Source organism: Lepidochelys olivacea (assembly GCF_965140295.1).
Source record: "Lepidochelys olivacea isolate rLepOli2 genome assembly, chromosome: 7".
NCBI lineage: Eukaryota > Metazoa > Chordata > Testudines > Cheloniidae > Lepidochelys > Lepidochelys olivacea.
This window is the reverse complement of record NC_140417.1, coordinates 925547-947099: the sequence shown is the minus strand read 5'-3', so window position 1 is coordinate 947099 and position 21553 is coordinate 925547. Positions and strand designations below refer to the sequence as shown.

At 64.8% G+C, this 21553-nt stretch overlaps 1 protein-coding gene across 3 annotated transcripts; it reads right to left on the bottom strand.

The window, feature by feature from the left end:
- Positions 1-48: 48 nt before the first annotated feature.
- IL17RE (interleukin 17 receptor E) lies at positions 49-20962 on the bottom strand. Of its 3 annotated transcripts, none has more exons than XM_084633990.1 (16): positions 20786-20962; positions 17615-17630; positions 16842-16997; positions 16489-16595; positions 16053-16176; positions 15476-15615; positions 15179-15247; positions 13864-13930; positions 12763-12944; positions 6704-6751; positions 5986-6031; positions 4250-4398; positions 4035-4103; positions 2571-2622; positions 1873-2050; positions 49-1450 (listed from the first exon to the last, which is right to left on the bottom strand). In XM_084633990.1, exons 1-16 carry the CDS (start codon positions 20888-20890, stop codon positions 571-573), a joined length of 2388 nt encoding a protein of 795 aa, XP_084490116.1. In that variant the 5' UTR covers positions 20891-20962; the 3' UTR covers positions 49-570. The 3 variants fall into 3 exon arrangements, with proteins under 3 accessions (XP_084490116.1, XP_084490115.1, XP_084490117.1); XM_084633989.1 differs by lacking the exon at positions 20786-20962 and adding an exon at positions 18785-19263; XM_084633991.1 differs by lacking the exon at positions 20786-20962 and adding an exon at positions 18785-19258 and having other exon boundaries at positions 587-1450; positions 1873-1980.
- Positions 20963-21553: the final 591 nt, after the last annotated feature.

Below are 21553 nucleotides of genomic sequence, written 5' to 3'. Positions count from 1 at the left end.
AACAGCCCTGCCCTGGCCCCCCCACGGTCGGATGGATCAGCTGAGCCCTCACAGGTCATAAACTCATTTATTCAGTGTCCAGACACCTCCTGCACCCAGCCGGCTGGTGGCTCTGCCTGCCGCGCGAGCTGAGTGGGGAGCAAGTTCTTGCCTGCTGGGCCCCGGGCCGGTTGGGAGTGACGGGCACCGGCCATGCTGTGGGCAGAGCCCCTGAACTGGTCACCTCCCCCGCAAGCCTGCTCCCTCCGCTGGGCAGGGTCACAGGGACAGCATGGCAGGGGGCTCCCACAGGACTCTGCCCCCCGGGGCCAGGGCCAGCCCCACCCCCTCCACAGGGGCCCTGCCCCTCCCCCTCGGGCCATAGAGTCTCTCCACCCTCACGGCCATGGCAACAGACCCCACAATGGTCACCAGAGGATGAGGCAGGCCCTGCCCCATCGCCCCTGCCAGACCCTGCCCCAGGCAGTTTCCCAGCCCCGAGCAAACCCAGGCTCACAGGCTGCCCCTTGTCAGGACACCTGGGTTCTCCTGGGCCCCATGGCTGCCAGCCCCTTGCAGACACGTTTGGTCTCAGGGGCATGGATGTGGCACCCTGGAGCCCAGCCATGTCCCACCAGCCCCGCTCTGGCAGCTCCAGGGCCCCTGGTGAGGGCTCTGCTCCCCCTGCCAACCACAGCCCCCTGGCCCCTTCCCTGGCCCAGGGCCTTGGCACGTGTCCCACGGCAGCATGCTCAGGTGCAGCAGGGTCTCTGCAAGGTGGGCCTGGCTGGAGGGGTGCAGGGGCTGGGGCCCACAGATCCCACTGGGGGGGCTGGCAGCCTGGCCAGGGGCACCCCCTTGGGCTGCCGCAGCAGCCGGCACAGCTCCACCCTGCCTTGCAGGCCCTTTCTCTTCTCCGACGCCAGCAGCTTGTGCAGTGGCGGGCGGGGCCAGGGGCAGGCGGGGGGCCGGGTGCTGCCCTGCAGCAGCCGTGCCAGGCCAGCCAGCTCCCGCGGCAGGCGGTAGCAGGGCAGGGGGCACAGGGCAGGGGGCACGTCTCGCCGGCTGCACAGCTCGCCGAAGTAGGCCAGCGCCCAGTCGCCAAGCGGCCCTGCCCCCGCGGCCACCTGCAGCTCGCTCTGCAGACAGGACATGGCTGCACCGAACAGGTCGTGGGGGTCCGGAGAGCCGCTGCTGCCTGTGGCCACCCCCCGCCACAGCTGGTACAGCCGGGCGCTGCCCCGACTCCACAGGAGCAGCACGATGCCCTGCTCCCGGGCCACCAGCTCCCGCTGGACGTGGAGCCAGGGCATCACGCCCAGCCGCCCCACGCTGCCCGCCTCCCACAGGTCCAGCCGCACGTCGCAGCCCAGCACCGAGCGCAGCATGTCTGCCAAGGCGCAGACCAGAATCTTGTGCTCCTCTGAGTCGGGGGAATAGACCAGCAGGACGGGCCGACGGCCCCGCGGCGCTGTGGGGAGAGGGCAGGGTCAGTGGCTGGGCTGCCCCCGGCCCAGGGCTCTGCAGCGGGCGGCTCCTGGGCTAAGTGCTCCAGGCTGCCTGGCTGACAGAGCCCTTCGCCTGGCTGAGCTCCCACGCAGGACCCTCCCCAACGGGTCACACCTCCTGCTCAGCCAGCAAGGACCCCACCCTGCTCCCCTCCTGTCCAACTGTGTCTACAGCCCCCCAGGATCCCGTCCCCTCCTCTCCCCAGATCCCAGCCCCCAGAGACTCATCAGATCCTGTCCCCTCTGCCCCGCCCCAGATCCAGCCCCCTCTGCCCCCTGGGATCCCAGCCCCTCACTGGCTCCTTGCCCCAACCCCCCAGGGATCCCAGCCTCTCTGCCCCCCAGGATTCTGCCCCCCACCCACTCTGGCCCCCCAGCCGCTCACCTGTGGCGAGTTTCCGGAGGCTCCGGTAGTTCAGCAGCAGGACAGTTCCCAGCAGCCCCAGAGCCAGGGCCAGCCCCAGAGTGAGCAGCCCAAAGCGCTTGCGAGCAACTGGAAGAGAAGTGGGGTGAGAGGCGCTGTCCAGTGCTGCCTTCTGGTCCTACAAGCTCATGCTTCACCACTGCAGCCGAACAGAGGCAGGGGTCAGGAAGGGATCCCCTCCCCCAGCACATACTCTGGGGCTGGTGTTTTTGGCTCCTTCCTCTGAAGCATGGGGGTGGCCGTGGCTGGAGATGGGGGCACTGGGCAGGGCCAGGGCCCTGAGGGGCACCAAGCGGTCTCCCTCTCAGTGCTGGGCGGCCGGCTCTCGCTCACCTGCTCAGGGGCTAACCGAGCGCTGCAGGGCGTGGGGAAGGAGTCTTCCGCAGGGCAGGGGGCAGTGACCTTGGGGGATTTCGCCTTCCTCTGTGTGTGTGTGTGTGGGGGGGGGCCCTCAGGCGCTGTTCTCTGCTGGGGGCACACGTCAGCCGTGCTCCTGCGGGCTGGGACACCTGGGTCTCACAGCTGGGTCAGTGTGTGGGGGTTGGGTGGGGTTGGGGCTGGTGACCTATGCAGGGGCAGACGGGCACATCTGCTTCCTCCTCACTATGACCTCTCTGCTTCTGGCTGCCCCCCGGGGCTCTGCGTGGGGCCATACTTACCATCTGGGCACAGGAGCTGCTTCCGGGCAAACTGCACGTCGGAGCGCCAAACCTGCCAGGCACAGAGAGAGCACGTGGGGGTTTGACACCAAGGGGCTCTGTGATGTGGTGGGGGGAGGGGGGTCCTGTGACCCTGCAGGGGGAGGGGGCAGGGGGCTGTGTGACGTGGCAGGGAGGGGGCTCTGTGCTATGACGAGGGCTCTGTGACACAGAGGCCAGGGGGCTCTGTTAGGATTGCCAGATGTCCGGTTTTCGACCAGAACACCCGGGACCCTGGCGGCTCCGGTCAGCATCACCAACGGGGCCGTTAGAAGTGCAGTCAGAGACGGTGCGGGGCTAACGCAGGCTCCCTACTTCTCCTGGCACCGCGCTGCACCCCAGAAGCAGCCAGCAGCAGGTCCAGCTCTTAGGTGGGGGGGAGCCTCCTGCCCCCCAAAACGGAGCCTGACTGAGGGGTCCTGTTCTCTGTACCTACAAGCTCTGTGTTAGACCATGTTCCTGTCGTCTAATAAACTCTGTTTTACTGGCTGGCTGGGAGTCACGTCTGTCTGCGGAGTTGGGGGGCAGGACCCTCTGGCTTCCCCAGGACCCCGCCTGGGCGGACTTGCTGTGGGAAGGGCACGGAGGGGCAGAGGAGGCTGAATGCTCCGAGGTCAGACCCAGGAAGGTGGAAGCCGGGGGAGCTGCGTGTCCTGCAGACAGGCTGCTCCCAGAGAGGAGACTCCCCAGAGTCCTGCCTGGCTTCGTGGGGAGCAGTTCCAGAGCATCGCCCGGGGACTCCATGACAGGCGGTGCCTGTGGGCAAGAGCAGCGTGCGGAGCCTCCTGGCCCCCTCACCTAGGAGCTGGACCTGCTGCTGGCTGCTTCCAGGGCACAGCGCGATGCCAGGACAGGTAGGGAGCCTGCCTCTGACCGAGAGCCGCCTGAGATCAGCCCGCTCCCCAACCCTGAGCCCCCACACCCAAACCTGGAGCCCCCTCCTGCACCACAAACCCCTCATCCCCAGCCCCACCCCAGAGTCCGTACGCCAGCTGGAATCCTCACCCCCTCCCGCACCCCAACTCCCTGCCCTAGCCTGGAGCCCCTTCCTGCACCCTGAAACCCTAATTTCTGGCCCCCCCCGGAGCCCCCCTCCAGTTAGAGCCCACACCACCCCCACACCCCAACCCCCAGCCCAGTGAAAGTGAGAGAGGGTGGGGGAGAGCGAGCCACCGAGGAAGGGGGAATGCAGTGAGCGGGGGCGCCTTGGGGAAGGGGCAGGGCTAGGGTGTTTGGTTTTGTGGGATTAGAAAGTTGGCAGCCCTAGGCTCTGTGGTGTGGCAGGGGTCCTGTGACCCTACGAGGAGGGGGCTGTGTGATGCCAGACGCTCAGATACTATGGTGATGGGCACGAACATAAGAATGGCTGGGTAAGGTGAGGGCAGAGCCATCTGAACAGGGCAGCAGCAGGGGTGGGGGCCTTACCAGCACACAGCCCCCCAGGATCTGCACCGGCAGCAGCAGGGTCAGCTCCCTGGGTCCAGAGCTCTCTGGCTGCAAACCAAGAAGGACGCCATTAACCAAAGAGCACCCCCTCCCCCTCCCTGCCCCCTGGCTGGGCACAGGGGGCTCCGATCCTGCCCATGGCCTGCGAGCACACAGGGTCCCAGGGCGCCAGGCCCCTGGGCCAAGCCACTTACGCTTGTGACGGTGTAGACGGGCACCTCTGGTTCACAGCGGCTCCCCTGCCACCGGCACAGGGCTGCGCTGAAGGATGCCGGGACAGTGGAGGTCACATGCAGGAGAAGCTGCAGGAACCGGACGCTCAGGGACACATTCCAGGCAGCGTCTACAGGGAGAAAACAGGAGGGCTCACTCAGGGGCCCTCCCGGGGCCTGCAGGGCCCTGGCTCTCATGCGAAGCAGGGCCAGGCCTGGCCAGCACCAGCAAGGGAGAGGTTAGTCAGTGCCAGGGACGTGTAGGCGGCTGTGTGTTATTTGCACTTATGCTACGTTGTGTAACTAGGAGCCAGCCTCCCAGCAGGCTTTGCACTCATGCCAGCAGAGAGCGGGCATGAACAAGCAGGTGACACGTGCAGGGCCTCCAGCAGGAGCGAGGGCCCAAGATGTGTGGTTTGGGAAGGGTCGCACACTGCAGAGCGTGCTCAGCACAACTCACAGAGACAACTGCGGGACAGGGGAACTAAGGTCCCGGGACACCAGGCTTGTCTGTTTGCTGGAAACAAAGGGTAGAATATCCCGGGTTCCTGTGATCCCTTTGTAAGCTGCAGTGCTCCTCCCCAGATTGGGTAAAGCATTAACCCTTCCTGCACTGAGCTGATCTCCCTTGGTCAGACTGAGCTGAGGTGACAGCTTATCACTAAAATAAGTGAATCCTCAATGGAGACACCCAAGAAAAACACAGGAGGCTGCAGGGAGTGGAGCTCAGCGGGGGGCGCTCTCCCCCGGCAGGCAGGGCGGGCCCCAGGGGGCGCTGTGCTGCGGGGAGCGGGGCGGAGCTCAGCGGGGGGCGCTCTCCCCCGGCAGGCAGGCCTGGCCCCAGGGGGCGCTGTGCTGCGGGGAGCGGGGCGGGGGCTCAGCGGGGGGTGCTCTCCCCCGGCAGGCAGGCCTGGCCCCAGGGGGCGCTGTGCTGCGGGGAGCGGGGCGGGGCTCAGCGGGGGGCGCTCTCCCCCGGCAGGCAGGGCGGGCCCCAGGGGGCACTGTGCTGCGGGGAGCGGGGCGGGGCTCAGCGGGGGGCGCTCTCCCCCGGCAGGCAGGGCGGGCCCCAGGGGGCGCTGTGCTGCGGGGAGCGGGGCGGGGGCTCAGCAGGGGGCGCTCTCCCCCGGCAGGCAGGGCTGGCCCCAGCATGGAGAAAGGGGGTGCTGTGGGGCAGGTGCCATTGTTCTCAGGAGAGAACCCCCCTTCCCCTTAGCCAGACACCATGATGATGGGAAGCAGCCCCAACTCCTCGTGTCAGGCCCTGGTGCTTTGTGTCATGTGGGGAGGGGAGCCCTGCTCCCCTCCTGCCCCACAGGAGGTGCTGTTCTGTGCAGTGCTGCCAGGCCGTAGCTCCCGCCCAGAGCAGGCTGCATCCTGGGGCTGGGGGAGCATTGCTGCGCTCAGGGAGCTCAGAGGCGTGGGTGGCGCAGGGAACTCAGCCCGCGGGCACGGGGGGCCTGGCACAGCCAGGTTGTGCAGGGGGAAGTTGTCAGTCTAGGGCTCAGCTGAGCTGCTGGTGCACTGCACCCCCCTTCCCTGCCCCACCAGTCCCCGTGCCCAGCAGACCCTGAACCAGCCCCAAGAGCCCTGTGGGGCACCAGGCCCCGTTGCCAGCCTCTTGCAGGCGTGTGGGGCAGCCGGCGACCCGGTATGGCTCTGGGCCCCCAGCCCCCCGAACACCCCGCAGTCCCCACTGCAGAGCGGCAGGGCAGGCTCACCTGGCCAGTGTGGGCACTCCACGTGGCTGCTGTTGCCGTAGGAGAACTGGAGAGAAACAAGGAAAGTCACCGGAAAGGCCCTGCCTGGAGAGGGTGTTTGAGGGAGGCCGGGCCGGGGGTCAGCACTCGCCAGCGGGCCCCTCTGGCTGGGCACTGAGAGCGGAGGCTGCTCACGCTCCGCTGAAGGGCACGGCACGGGAAGCTGCCCGGCTCTAGGGCACACCAGCCCGTGCTGACCCCAGCCCGTTCCCACTGGGCAGGGCGGGGAATGGGGATCGGGGGCCCATCAGCCCCTCTGGGTCGGCTCTGGGGCAGGGCTGGAGCCATTCCTCTGTAAGGTGGCACCGCAAGGGGCATCAACATGGGGCTGGGCTTCCCTTACCCACCGGGGGCCTTGGCCAGCGGCTGCCTGCCCTGTGTGAGACGAGGGCCCAGCTCTGCAACCCCAGCCCGCTCTGCCCTGACAGCACGCGCCTGCCTGCCGCTTCCCAGCTGGCGACAGAGGGCAGGGGCCAGGGCTCTGGCTCTTACCTGGGCAGGATCCCCTGCAAGGAGGCCCTAGGGTCTCTGGTGGGGGTGCCAGGAAGGGCAGGGTGGGTCGCGCTGGCACTGGGTTCAGCGTGTGGCTCAGGGGAGCCACCCAGCCAGAGATCCCAGTGAAGCACCAGGACTCCTGCCAGTGGGGGGGCTCAGCCGGGGGGCATGCGGGGGGGCTCACCTTGAAGCAGAGCAGAGGGTGAACATCCACCTTCTCCACGGTGTAGGCCTAGACCAGAGCAGAGAGCATGTCACAAACTACCAGCACCCCCCCACCTCCTGGGGGACCCCCCCACCTCAGCTCCCCCACCTCCCTGGGGGGCCTGGCCCACCTCTTCCACCTCTTGGGGGGACCCCCCCACCTCCCGGGGGGCAGTGCACCTCCCCCACCCCGCCATCCTGTCCCCAGCTCCCAGAGGCCCCGGGCCAGCCCTGGGAGAAGCAGGTCACCTTTCGCAGGGCGGTGCTGCAGAAGCAGTTGGATGGGGAGAGGCAGCTGCTGCAGCTGGGGGACCTGGGGGCGGGAGTCCGTTGGGGGCGGGAGTCAGCCCAGGCCAAGCCCTGCCCCTCATGCATCATGGGGAGCCTGCCCACTCTGGTAGGGGGCCTAGGCTGGAGGAGACGCCACTCCACGTCCCTGGCCTGGAGGGGACAGCCCACAGGGGCCCCCCACCACTCAGTCCCCGGAGCCGAAGCCCATCCCAGCTGACCTACAACTGCCAGAGCCCAGGGACGGCTCTCAGGGGAAGCCCCAGGGGTCTGCAGCCCATCCCTTTGGGGGGACAGTGAGTGCTCATGGCAGGGCCCCAGGGCCAGGCAGGCTCTGGGCCCAGCACTGGAGGAGAGGTGCCTGCACCCCAGGTACCCCTGGGGCAGTGGGATGGGACAGAGGCCCCTCCAGCTCGCCTCACCCTTCAGAGACTGAGAGACTCATTGTGATCCCCTCGTCCGACCCCTGTGTAACAGGCCAGAGCCCTGCCCCCCCGTAACCCCTAGAGCAGAGCTGTTAGCATTGTCCGCTCCTCACTGAACCAGTGCCAGGGATGGAGAATCTGCCACCATCCTGGGAAACTGGCCAGCAGTTAAAAACATACGCCTCATTTCCCGTCTGACTTTCTCTGGCTTCACCGCCCGGCCCTGGGGCTGCGTCTGACCTCCCTCTGCTCGACTGAGCAGCCCATTAGCAAACCTGTTCCCCACAGAGACACTAGCTGACAGCCCCACAAATCTTGTTCTTTGGGGAATTCTGGGCACTTGGTTTTATCCACGTGGGGGTGGGGCAGGGGGCATGTTGCAGAACAAACCCACATCTACCCTGCAGCAGCAGACCGTGTCCCGCAGGGCTGGGTCCAGGTGTGGGGGGCTGGGCCCACGACCAGGTGCAGGGGGTGGCAGAGCTGCTTGGAGGGGGTGAGCACCTGAGCAGCCCTACGCACCACATTACAACACCCAAAGCGGGGGCAGGGAGGAAGGTCTCCCTTCCAGCTGTTTTGGTTTATATCGTGTTATTCGTATTCGCAATAACCATGGGACTGGGGTCCAGGCAGCCCTGAACCTGCTCTGTTAAGCTGCATGGACGGAGCTCCTTGAGCCATCGCTGTAAGGCGTTTTGTGAGCCTTTAATGCCCCTCGTGGCTCCTCTCTGAGCCCTCCCCATTCGTCAACAGCCGCCTGGAACTTGCCCCAGGCCCCAGCAGCGGTCACCCCCGTGCCAAACATGGAGGGAAACTCACCTCTGCTTTTCCCCCGAGAGCGCCCTGTTTATGCACCCAGGGTGGCACTAGCCTGTTTGGCCAGAGCGTCACAGGGGGAGCTCATGTTCAGCTGGTTACCCCCCCCCAAATCTTTCTCAGTCCCTGCCCCCAGCACACAGCCCCCTAGCCGTGGCCGACGTCCTTTCTTCCTAGATACACACATTTACATTTCGCCGCAGTAAAACCGCCCAGTAACAGTGGGGAGTTGTGCCAGCAGAGCTGCTAGTGGAGAGCAAGTCACAGTGTTTGCTTGAGCCCACCTTGCCCCGTGATCCAGCCCCAGACTGCTCTGTGCCAGTGGCCCGGCCTCCGCGTTATTTATCCTTCCCCCAGTTTGTCTCACCTCCAAGCTTCATCAGTGGTGATTTCATGTTTTCTTGTAGGTCACTAATGAAAATGTTAGTTAGCGTAGGGCCAAGAACTGATCCTTGCAGGACCCCATTAGAAACAGACCTGCTCACTGCGGAGTGCCCGTTTACAGTTACATTGGGACCTATCAGTTAGCCAGTTTTCAATCAATGGAACATGTGCTATGTTCATTTTATATCATTCTTGTTTTCTAATCAAAATGTTGACGCTCTAGAGAAGCCAAAGGGCTGGTCTACACAGGGAACTTACATGGCATAGCTGCGTCTCTCAAGGGTGTGAAAAAGCCACCCGTGAGAGATGTAACCATGCAGAGCTAACCCCTGGTGTAGACAGAGCTGGGTCGATGGAAGAATTCTGGCAACCTAGCTGCTTTCCCACGCTGCCATCTACCACTCCTGGCGGCATCGGTGGCATCTGGACTGAAGTACTGCAGCCATGCAGCGACAGCCGTGCCGCTAGAGCATGTTAAACGTAGACAAACCCTTCGCCTGTTACATACGCTTTCTTCCAGGCCTCTGCAATTTGCCCACTGTTCCAAGACTTATTGGAAATCAGCACTAAGGGTACAGTTTGCTGCTTAGCATGCTGTTTTAAACCTCTTGGATGTTTGTTACCTGGAACTGCTGATTTAAAAATGTCTAACTTTAGTAGCTGCTGTTTAACATCTTGCAATACTAGTGGAATAAAAGTTGTCTTCATGGTGTGATATGACTATATCATCTGTTTTTTCCCCCAAATATAGAACAGAAATATTTATTGAACGCTTCTGCCTTTTCTCCATTATTATTAATAATTCTATCATTTCCATCTAGTAGTGGACCAATACCATTGTTAAAATTCTTTTGCTCTTAATCATCTTAAAAAACTCTCTCTTATTGTCCTTAACTCTGCTGGCCATAGATTTTTCCTTGTGTACCTTTGCTTCCCTTATCAATTTTCTACAATTCCCAGCTTCCGATTTATATTCATTACTGTAAACTTCCCCTTTCTTCCATTTGTTATGTGTATCTATATCATTCATTTTCTGTAGCTGCCATCATCTTCCTTCTAAACCAGGTCAGTTTTTTAACCAACAAGGCCTTTTGGGGCATCTAGCAAAGTGTTCTTAAACAATTCCCAGCTGTCATTCACATTTTTTTTGATTATTCTTCCTCTCAGCTGATTTGGCTCATAATTATTTTCAGCTTTGTAAAATTAGCCCTTTTAAAGTACCTAGTATCTAACACACTGGTCTGGACTTTATTCTGTTTGCACATCATAAATGTGACCAGTTCATGCTCACTTGTATCCATTAATGTTTAGCGCTGTGATCAGTTCCTCTGTATCTGCAAAGACGAAGTGGAATATAGAACTCCCCCGATTGGATGCAAGGCTTTTCTGGTTAAAGCTCGACTCTTCTAAGTGTTCTAAAATCTACAAGATCCCTTGCATTGCCCTGAACCGTGGTGTACCTCACAGAGGAGCAGGGTTCTGTAAGCAGTCCACAGTTAGGGCCATTTGACCACAGAATTCCTGAGCTACAGCCCCAAAACTCCCAGCCTCTTTTAAAGTGGAGAGATTCTGACAACCTTTCTTGGCTCACAGCTAGAGCTCAAACCAGGGCTCAGATCACTGCGCCAAGGTACCCAGCACTCGAGGGCCACCCCAACAGAGGGCACGGCCCACCCAAACTTTCAGGGCAAATCTAATTAAAACGTGGTTTCAAACAAATGAAGCTCGTCACGGTCAGCACATTGCAAGCCTCCTGTGCCGACCCCCAAGGGCAGATGTGAGGAAAGGAGTAAACAGGGCTGCTAGCCTTCAAAGCTCCAGGGGTTGTGCAGTCATTCTTTGAACCTGAGCCAGCTAGCCACGTGAGGCCAGGCCCCAGGCAGGCCAGGCATCTGGAACAGAGGAGCTGGCGTATTGCCGAAATCCAGCTCCAGCAAGCTGCTTGTTCATTTATTTGGGGGGGGCGGGGGAGGAGGAGGTGTAATCAAAGTATTTTTGTAATAAATAAAGTTCCCCCTGCGAGTGCTTGCTAGCAGGGGAGGGGCATTTTAGGGGGTGGAAGAGTGGGGGTCATAGGGGTCAGAGGGACTTGGGGCTGTATTGAGCGGAAGGGGAATAAATGGGGATGGGTGGTAGGGAAAGTGAGAGGAGCTGGGAAGTGAGGGACACATGGGGGTGAGTGATGGGGGGCCCCATATTCTCCTTCTAGGTGGGTGCCAGGATCTGGGGTGTCTGTGAGCTGGGATCTGGGGGCCTGTGACCAAGTGGAGTTTTATTCACCTTGTTATGTTGCATGAGAGTCTCACTGTTCTGTGCGAATACTGTGTGTGCCTCAGTTTCCCTGTGTGCTGCACCAGTACTGGGGTGGTGGGAACTGGGGGTGTGATTTTGCTGAGGCTCTCAGGGAAGGTGAGCCTGCCCAGCTGTTTGCAGCTGTGTAACCTGAGACCCAGGAGGGGGTGCAACCCGGTGACACCTTTTGCCCAGAAAGCGAGACAAAGAGAAGGGGGAACAGCAATGGGGGGGGGAGGTGTTGGAGGTGGGGTGGCTGGAGGCTGGCAGTCTGGGTGGGGAGACTGGAAGAGTGAGAGTCCAGGGCGTCTGGCCCAGGACTCCCAAGATGGACTTCACTGAAAGTCACTGATTTCTGTGCTAACGAGCTCTGTTCTATGCTGTGTTCCTGTCGTCTAATAAACCTTCTGTTTTACTGGCTGGCTGAGAGTCCCGTCTGACTGCGGAGTTGGGGGGCAGGACCCTCTGGCTGCCCCAGGACTCCGCTTGTGGGAAGCGCATGGTGGGGCGAGGGATGCTGAATGCTCCGAGGTCAGACACAGGAAGGTCGTGCCCTGGGGACAGTCTGCTCCGAGAGAGGAGGCTCCCCCAGAGTCCTGCCTGGCTTCATAGGGAGCAGTTCCAGAGCATCGCTCAGGGACCCCGTGACAGGGCCCCTGCCCCCGAGGTGTGTCTGAGCTCTGCTCCCTGCCCCCTTGTGTGTGCCCCACACTTTGGGGGATTCCTACCCACCTATGGGGGGCTGACCTGGCCTCTTACACACCCGTGTGTCAGCCAGGGTCTCAGGGCCTGCCTTTTGTGGAGGGGGCTGAGCCCCTCTCTCTACCCCCATGTGAAATGGGATCTGCAGGGGGGTCTCTGTGCCACTCTCCCAGTCTCCACTGCATGCATGCCAGGATCTGGGCAGGCCTCTGCCCATCTATGGGAGTCAGCCCCCCACACACTTCCTGTGCTCCTCATGGAAACCAGGTTCTTCAGGTGGAGGGGCTTGCCTCACGGTGGGGATCTGAGCCCCACTCCGTACCCCCCATGTGAGCTGGGAAACCTGCTGTCCTGATCTCCCTCTGTGTGTAAGTAACAGGCAGGCTCGGAGCACCTGCTGAGAGCACACTGCGGTGTCGGGGGGAGCTAAGAACAGGCGCCCTGGACACATACCAGAAACGCTTACACACTGGAGAGGGGGGCAGGGAACCCCCGGGGGAAATCTGAGAATGAACCATGAGCATATGGGAACATCTGCCTCCCTCGGTCACTTTATGATTCTACTTTGTTGTGGGGAAATCTGAGGACGGCAGATTCTCCAGAAGGGCCTGACATGGATTCTGAGCGGCGAATGCTTGCGGGGCGGGGAGGGGTGCCCAGGCAGGTGGGACTAGGAAAAGAGGGGTTGGATCTGCAGCAAGGGATGGATGGGGCATTATGGGGAGGGGGATAAATGGAATGGGTGGTAAGGGACGGAGGAGGGGTTGGAGCCTCAGGCAAGGGGGAATAGGGCGGGATTGGGGGAATGGCAGGGGAGAAGACTGGAGGAGTTGGAGAATATGAGGGGTAGCAGAGGGGTGGGGGTGGGCCTGTGAGCCCTGAATTCCCCCCTTCCATATGTGTTCTGAGAGCTGGGGGACCCTGCTCCTCTTGGGGTGCTAAGCCCCTCTCCCTGCCCGTAGGGGCTCTGCCCTTCACGCTGCAATGCTGTAGCAGTTTGAGTGTTGCTGGGCTCGGTGCTCGGGGGGCTCGTAATTGCATGGGCACTGCAGGACCCAAGCTTTCGCCCGACTCCCAGGCCGGCTCAGTCCCGCAGCACGAGCCCCCCACGGGGACTGCCATGCTCTCTTACCTGGTTGGACTCCATGGCTGTGGAGTTGGGGATACTGTGGCAGGCCCCGGTGTCGCTCTCCTTCCAGCACAGGGTGGCGGTCGGGTGGAGCGGGCAGCGGGCACTCAGCACCATGACCATGGTCGCCTCACTGCTGGCACTGTAGTCATGGAACTGCATGGACGCCCACAGTTCAGAGCCATCTGTGGGGCAGAAAGGCATCAGCCAGAGGCACTGGCAGGCTCAGCCCCAATCGCCTGCACAGCCCGACCTACACCCTGCCTCAAGCCCCACACCCTGCATCACCAGCACAGCCAGGGGCCCCAGTGCCTGGGTCTGGCAGCTACAGACTAGTTTGCCCTCGGGTGTCATGTGAGGTCTGTACCAAAGCCAGCGTCCCCCGGTGCTCACGGCCCCTGCGAGGTGTCTGGGCAGGTGACATGGATGGAGACCCAGGTATATTGCATCCTAAAGCTCCGTCACTGGGGCATGGCTCTGGTCACCCGGACAGTGACTCGGCTCTCCCCAGTGCGAGCTCAGTGCTGATCGGGAGCCTGCAAAGGCTCCGGGGGGGCGCTAGCCCTGGGGTGTTGGGCTGGGTGCGAGGGCAGCGCGGCTCGTCTCCCGCACGGAGCCGGGCCCAGCCTGTTGCTCTGATGGGACGCTGACCAGTCCAGCCAGGCAGGGCCTGGCACGTTATGTCCCTCTGCTGTATGGCCCACCCGTGGGCACTCCCTCTGGGCAGGCCAGCGCTGCGCTTTGCTATGGTACCAGCTGGCACTGGACACCGGGCCAGGCCGCGGACCATGTGGGCGCTCGGGGCACTGCACCCATGGGAGCAGCGGAGCTGTGAATCCTGCCAGCGCCCAGAGGCCCAGGTGCCCCAGGGAGACGCTGGGGGCTTGGCAGGTGCCTTCACCAGGCTACCATGCTTGCCATGCTGCCGGCAGGGCTTGTGCCGCCAGGGCTGGGAGGTCGGGGTGCTGAGTCAAGCAGCACACGCAAGGCTCAGGGCAGGGGCAGACCCACCCCCTGGACTCCAGCCCCAGCCTCTGTCCCAGGGCTCCAGCCCCCCACCCAGGAACTCCCGAAGGCCGGCATGCCCCAGCCCAGGCCACTCACAAGCTGCCGGCTGGGCCTGGAAGGGGCACAGCTTGGTACGGAGGCTGTCGCGGTGCAGGTAGGAGGCCTGAGGAGCCAAGGGATCAGATGCTGAGTAAGTGGCCGCACAGGACCCCCCGGCCCCAGAGCCCAGGCCCCCCCTCCCTGGACCCCCGCACCTCCCCCCCATCCCCAGCGCCCAGGCCCCCCCCTCCCCAGACCCCCGCACCTCCCCCCCCCGTCCCCAGCACCCAGGCCCCATCCTCCCCCCAGGCCCCAGTGCCCAGGCCCCCCCCTCCCCGGACCCCCCGCACCTCCCCCCCCGGTCCCAGTGCCCAGGACCTCCCCTCCCCGGATCCCCACAGCTCCCCCCCAACCCCAGTGCTCAGACCCCATCGTCCCCCCAGGCCCCAGCACCCAGGACCCCTCCCTCCCTGGACCCCCGCACCTCCCCCCCCCCGGCCCCAGTGCCCAGGACCTCCCCTCCCCGGACCCCCACACCTCCCCCCCAACCCCAGTGCTCATGCCCCATCCTCCCCCCAGGCCCCAGTGCCCAGGCCCCCCCCTCCCCGGACCCCCCGCACCTCCCCCCCGGTCCCAGTGCCCAGGACCTCCCCTCCCTGGACCCCCGCACCTCCCCCCCCCGACCCCAGTGCTCAGGCCCCATCCTCCCCCCAGGCTCCAGTGCCCAGGCCCCCCCCCTCCCCGGACCCCAGCACCTCCCCCCCGGCCCCAGCGCCCAAGCCCCCCGCACCTCCCCCCCTGGCCCCAGTGCCCAGGACCTCCCCTCCCCAGATCCCCACACCTCCCCCCCAACCCCAGTGCTCAGACCCCATCGTCCCCCCAGGCCCCAGCACCCAGGACCCCTCCCTCCCCGGACCCCCGCACCTCCCGCCCCAGGACCTCCCCTCCCCGGACTCCCACACCTCCCCCCCAGCCCCAGTGCTCATGCCCCATCCTCCCCCCAGGCCCCAGTGCCCAGGCTCCCCCCTCCCTGGACCCCCCGCACCCCCCCGGCCCCAGTGCCCAGGACCTCCCCTCCCTGGACCCCCACACCTCCCCCCCAACCCCAGTGCTCAGACCCCATCCTCCCCCCAGGCCCCAGCACCCAGGACCCCTCCCTCCCCGGACCCCCGCACCTCCCGCCCCCAGTGCCCAGGACCTCCCCTCCCCGGACCCCCACACCTCACCCCGGCAAACCAGCAGCCAGGCTCTGTCCTTCCCGGACGCCCGCCCGAGCGCCCAGGCACCCTCTCCCCTCCCCCACGCGAGTCGCTGTCGGGCCAGAGCAGGGGCCAGGGGCCGGGGGCCGGGGGCCGGGGGCCGGCAGACGTACCTCAATGCAGAGACAGGGCAGCAGGAACTCATAGGGCAGCACAACGCTGCGACCGCCCGACACCAGCGCCTGCAGGCAGGGAAGGAGGTGGCAGAGGTGAGGGTGGCAGAGCCCAGCCAGGCCCCCAAGGGGCACTGGGACCCTGTGCCCACCCTTGGCACCCCCAGGTACGGCCGGGCTCCCTGCTGGAAGGGCAAGTGCTGGAGGTGCCCCCGGCCCATCAACTGCGGGGCCCCTCCCCTTGGGCTGGCCGCCCCCGCCCGCTTGGGGGGAGCCCCTTGGGGCCGTGCCCCTCACCTGTCGGGGAAAGGGGGCGGACAGCTCCTCGCACTCCAGGGCCAGCTGGTGGCATAGCCGTACGGTCAGGTCAGGACCCTCAGGCACCAACACCTCAATGGCCCGAGCCGCTGGGTGCCAGGCGTAGCTGAACTCGGGGCCTGCAGAGGCAGAGAAGGCAGGGGATGGGCAGCACAGTGCAGCTCGTGCCCACGTGCGCCAGCCTGTGTGGGCCCTGCCCCCCAGCACAGGGAGCCCTGACTCACACCGGCAGACGAGCAGCCACGGGGGACGGCCAGGAGCCGGGGGCGGCAGCTGCTGGGCCAAAGCCAGCTCCGCTTCGGGCCTGGGACCAGCCGTGCTCCAGAGGCAGCCCCAGGCCCACGCTGCCTTGGGCCTAAGACACAGCACTGCACCCCCAGAAAGACCCCGCTCACAGCCCCCCCGTGCTCCCCCACAGCAACCCCGAGAGACAGCCCCCACAGCCCCTTTCACCGAGAGCTGGTGAGCAGCAGCCCTTCCCATTTCTACCTGGACCCGGGTCTCTGCAGGGAGGTGGGGTTTCCAGCACCCGAGGAGGGAGACCCCCTTATCTCACCTGCTGGCTCTGCAGGGACCAGGTGGCTCTGGTTCAGGCTCAGCCCCCGGTCAGGGACGGTGCCAAGCGAGACCAGAACACGGCGCCCGCTCTCCACCGGGAAACAGTCAAACTGCACCTGCCACTGCAGGGAGAGCACAGGGTGAGCCCCTGCCAGCGCCCCCCCAGAGCACCCCTCCCCTCACTCTGCAAGCCAGCCCCCCCCACCTCCGGAGCCTCCCCCTGCCTCTACCCCAAGAGCTCCCTTTCCCCCCCAGCACTGCCGTGGGAGCCCCTCGCCACCCCAGGAACCCCGCAGTCGCCCCCCCCCCCGTCCCCCGGTGCAGACCCTATGAGCAGGCACGGCTCCAGGGGCACCAGGCCTTGGGATTGGCACCGTACAGCTGCCAAGGAGGGAATGAGCCAGGAGCCCAGGGCGTGGTCTGCGCTGACTCACCAGGGAGCCTGCAGCCTCCGGGTGCCGCCTCCAGACCTGCAGCCAGCTGGCCCTGTTGGAGCCCAGCACCAGGAAATCCAGCTGCAGCCCACAGACACTCCCCAGCCCTGGGGGAGAGAGAAAGGGGTGAACTCCAAATTCACAGCAGGCCCTACCAAGGGCCCCTCTGCAGCACCCCCCCTCCTGGGGAAGCTCCCCAGCCCCCACCGAAGCCAGCCCTATGGGTCCCCCTCCCCGGGGTCATTCCCAGGAATTCTGCGAGTGTCCCTAGCCTGAAGGGGGGTTCAGACAGGGCCAAGCAGGGCCCCAGGAACCCACTCTAAAACGGGCTTCAGGTGTGGCGGGCCACCTACCTGCGGTGTGCAGGGCCAGGCGCACGCGTACACACGGCTGGCAGTCGTGGGAGGCCTGGCACAGCCGGGCTGTGCTCAGAGCTAGGGCTGGAGCGGACAGGGCTGCTCCATCCTGCTCCTTCTGGTGGCACCGGGGCCTGGGGAGGGCACCGTCCGCTGGAGGAGAGGAGAGCGGTTAAAGGCAGCCAGGACCCACCCGGGCCTTCCCAGTGCAGCTGCCTCCCAGCCCTCTCCATGGCATGTGCCCATCACCATGCCCGCCGAGCAGGGATCTCCTGGTCACCCTCTGTGGCAGGCGAGGGCTGGCTGGGTCGTGCCCAGCACTTACATTCCCCAGCGCTCTGCACTCCAGACACGTGGGGCAACCCCAACCTCGCCAGACCCCCGCTGGGTCCCTCCCCTGGGGCACCACCCCACCCCCACAGTGCAGGGACCCAGCGCTGCACGGGGGTCAGCACTGACAGTGAGGGGGAGAGAACCCCACTGAGTCCCCCCCCTGCAACTTGGCAGCCCCTCCGCCCCACAGCCCGGTACCCCTAGCGCACGCCGGGGCCGGTGCTGACTGCATGGGAGTGGCACCATCACTGATCGCAGTGTCTGGGTTTCCTTGGCGGACTCCAAGTCTTGCCCCATCCCACCGCACCCCAGCTCGGCGGAGACGTGACCCAGCCCCAGTGGAAGGAGGGAGGGACTGAGCAGTGCTGCTCCCTAGCACCCTAGCTGCCCCCTGCCTGCCCCACAGCCAGCACCACTAACAGAGCGGATTTACTTACCCCTGACTCTGCAGGCCTGTGAGCAAAGGACAAGAAGCTGGGTTAGTGCAGGAGGCCTTGAACAACAGATAGCACCCAGCACCCCCGGCAGTCCCCAGCACCCCTCACCCTGGTGGTCCCCGGCACCCGGAGCCACCCCCACGCGATCCCAACCCCGGCGGCCCACAGGGCCCAACACCCCCAGGAGTATTATGCTCCGGGAAAGCTGCAGTGGTTTATCTCCACTCCCAGCAGACTCCCCTGGCCGAGCAGTGCAGGGCTGAGACTGGGGGTTCAGCACTGCCTCCCCGGGCTCTGACCAGCTGAGCCGCCCTGCCCCAGGCGGGGCTCAGGCCTCCTGCTGGGCCCACGGCAGGGCGCTGAGTGCCTGGCCCGTGTTCCGCTGGCTGCCCTGACGGGCCTGCGGGTAGGCACCAGGCCGCGGGAGTACAGGCCTGCAGCAGAGCTGGGTGAAGGACAGCTCTCCATGCAGGTGGGATGCCAGCGTGAGCGACGGGCCCCAGGCCCGTGGGCTCAGGAGAAGCGGGCACTGGGGTCCCTCCAGCAGTGACCTGCAGAAGTACCAGGCTTCCCTTATTTCCAGGTTGGGGGGAAGTGAGCGGAATCAGGCACGGTTCATAGGTGCAGCCAATAACTGTCTCGGGAAGAGACTGGTCTCCTGGCCCTAGCCAAGGTCTGACCCTTGGTCAGGGCACCAACAGTTTGCTAAGGGGGTAAGAGGTGAACTCGTGCAGCGTCCAGTGCTAATTCCTGCCTGCCCACACCGGAGCGACTACCATGGGTCGAGGCAGCCCCGCGTTAGTGCCTGGATGTGGGGACCTGCCTTCAGGGAGCCACATTTCGAGCACCTGAAACACCATTCGGCCTTTGGAGCGAATCAAGACCTTTGTGGTCAAACTATCGCCGTCAACACCCTGTGCAAACAGTCATTCCAAGTGGGGAGCCCCCAGCGGGACCCCGGGGTGTTCACGGCAGGGCCAACCCCAGCGGCTTTCTGGACTCATGAGCAAGCTAACAGGCCCCTTTGCTTCTCTAACTCCCAGCCTGCGTCCCAGACAGGGTCACTGCCCGCCTACCTAACGCAGGCGCCTGTGGGCCTCTTCTGCCACCCACTCACTGGGCAGACGGCCCGGGGCTGCAGGGAAGGGCTGGCTGCCCCACACCACTTACTGGCTGTGGGGTGAGGGGCAGGCTGAGAACTGAGCAGGCCGAGGACAGCCAGGAAGTCCAGAGGCCAGGTCTGGGACTTAATTTGTGGAACTCCTTGCCAGAGGATGTTGTGAAGGCCAAGACTATAACAGGGTTCAAAAAAGAACTAGATAAGTCCACAGAGGGTAGATCCATCAATGGCTATTAACCAGGATGGGCAGGGAGGGTGTCCCTAGCCTCTATTTGCCAGATGCTGGGAATGGGCGAGGGGATGGATCACTTGAGGATTACCTGTTCTGTTCATTCCCTTTGGGCCACCTGGCACTGGCCACTGTCGGCCAACAGGACACTGGGCTAGATGGACCTTTGGTCTGACCCAATCTGGACCTTCTTATGTTCTTATGGCATGGTCAGGCCACAGAGCCAGAAACAGACACACGGCCCCCTGGGAGCCCCCCCACAGAGAACAGTGCTAAACCACCTGTAGTGAGGAATCCATCCCCTCCCCCACATGGGATCCCAGGGAATCCACCCCTCTTTTCCCCGCTCCCTGGCAGTACCCAGCATCAGCTGCTCCCAGGCAGGAACAGGAGCCCCCCTGGCATTTCTGGAACACTCCCCTGGCCCCAGCAGCACGTGCCTGGCTCACGCACAGCTCTGCCCACACACGGTAACCACGGGCACCCTTATTCTTCACACAGTGTCCCTGAGCTCACGCTTGGCTTCACGGATTCCATGTGGCAGTAAGTTCCACTGGCTAGTTACGCCCAGTGTAAAGAGGTTCCTTTCCTCCATTTTAACCTGCTGCCCAGCTTTCAGTCCTACGTCCCCAGGCCAGCAGGGACCACTGTGACCAACTGGTCCGACCCCCACACCCAGCACAGGGCAGAGACCTGCCGTCCAGTAACCGCTAGAGCAGGGCTGTTAGCAAACACCAGCTCCCCACTGAACCATGGCCAGGGATGGAGAATCCTCCACCTCCCCAAGGAAACTGTTCTAATTCCCCTCCCTGTCCAAAATTGGCACCTGGAGGCGTGTAGCATCAGCCTCCAGCCCCAGGGTCGGGTACCCCTTCACTGCCCCTCACCCACGATTTGTTCCCCAGTCGGCCCGGACACGCTGGGGTCCCTCACCCCGGCCCGGCTCATGGCGGAGTTAACCAGACTGAGCTCCTTGCCTCTGTCACGACAAGGCAGGTTTCCGACCCTCTAATCGCTTCCCTGGCCCCTGCAATGTCGAGCTGACCTCTGCCCTGTGGCCAGGCAAGCGGATTAATGGCGCTGGGTCCCTCCCCCTCCAGGGTTTGTCCTGGTCTCATTTTACCCCATTTCTTGCTAGCTGCTAGACCAGGCGTAATGAAACAACCCGGCTGCTTACGGCACCCGCCACCCCGTCAACCAAACTGTCCTCATCCCTCCGACCGGACCCAAGCCTGGAGTCCCGGGCCTGGCGCTTCCCTGGCCACACCGAACACACACAAGCAGGCCTTTTCGATCACCTGCTTTGGGGGCATGACTTCAGCTAACACCCAGACTCCACTTACACCCGCCCGTGCCCAGGTGGGGTCAGGCCTAGACCCCTACAAGCGCGCCCCAAACCCCTGGAGCCCCCCAGCGCCTCAGGGCGCCCCCGTTCCTTGCGGCCAGCGCTCACACGGGGCTGCGATGACACGCGGTTTGCCTGGGCCAGGTCACAAAGCGACACCTGAGCCGGCCGCTGCACGACGCCGCCCCCCGCCCCAGGCCCCCCGGGACGCCGCCCCCCGCCCCAGGCCCCCCGGGACGCCGCAGCCCCCCCGGGACGCCGCAGCCCCCCCGGGACGCTGCCCAGCCCGGCTGGTGCTCGTCCGGCGCCGGGGAGAGCCCAGCCCTGCTCCCCGGGCGCTGCTGGCCGGCGAGCTGGGCACGGCCCCTGCCGCCGCCCCGTCCGCGGGGTGCCCGGGCTCCGGCAGCGGCGGGTTGCCGGGACTCGGCCCCGCGGGGGGCCCTGGGCGCCAGGACCCCGCGCCCCCCCGGTCCTTACGAAGTTGGCGGTGACGCGGGGGCGCGGCGCTCCGGCGCCGGGCCCGGCCAGCAGCAGGGCGGCGGCCAGCAGGAGCAGCGGGGCGCCGGGCGCGGGGCGCCCCATCAGCGGGGCTGGCACATGGCGGCGCGGGGCGCGCACGGCCCCCCGGCCCCGCAGCGCTGCGCCCGCCCCCCGGCCGGGCCGGCTCCACCGCATTCCGGCCCGCCCCAGTTAATCATCGCGGGGCGGGGCGGGGCCGGGCCGGGCCGCCCCTCGGCGCCCTCCGCCCCCGCAGCCCCGGACCGGGCTCCCCCCGCCCCCGGAAAGCGGCCCCCGCCGCAGTGCTGCGGCCCAGCTACCTGGCGGCCCCCAGGTGCGGCGGGGGTGCCCGGGGGACAGCTGGTGCAAGGGGGACACGACCCCCCACGGGTGGCTGCTGCCAGGGATCTGGCCCCCAGGTGTCTGCCAGGAGCTGCCCCAGACACCCCGCAGCAGCACGCAGCGAACACCTGTTTCCTAGCAGCTGGGACACGGGGCCAGGCCTGGGACCCCGAGTGGAACAAACATCGTGGGCAGGGGCTGTAGCCCCCGCTTCCCTCCAGGGCCCCTGGCCTTGCAACAGAGGGGGTCGCTCCCCCCGAGGGAGCGCCCCCCTCCCCCCAGGCCCAGTAGATGCTGATGAGAATTATGGCTAGCACCCAGCGGATCAGAGCCCCGCTGCAGGGCGCTGCCCCCCTCCCCCGGATAGCCCGTGCCCCAGAAACCTCCCTGTGTCCCCATTGCCCC

What these genes read in the sequence shown, in the direction of transcription:
- IL17RE (XM_084633989.1), bottom strand. Translation starts at nt 18,958, where the DNA reads ATGGATCTACCCTCTGTGGACTTATCTAGTTCTTTTTTGAACCCTGTT. An exon ending in CGGAGGCTGCAGGCTCCCTG is followed by an intron (nt 16,177 to 16,488) that starts GTGAGTCAGCGC and finishes CTCTCCCTGCAG; the next exon opens with TGGCAGGTGCAGTTTGACTG. An exon ending in CCGTCTACACCGTCACAAGC is followed by an intron (nt 4,104 to 4,249) that starts GTAAGTGGCTTG and finishes CTTGGTTTGCAG; the next exon opens with CCAGAGAGCTCTGGACCCAG.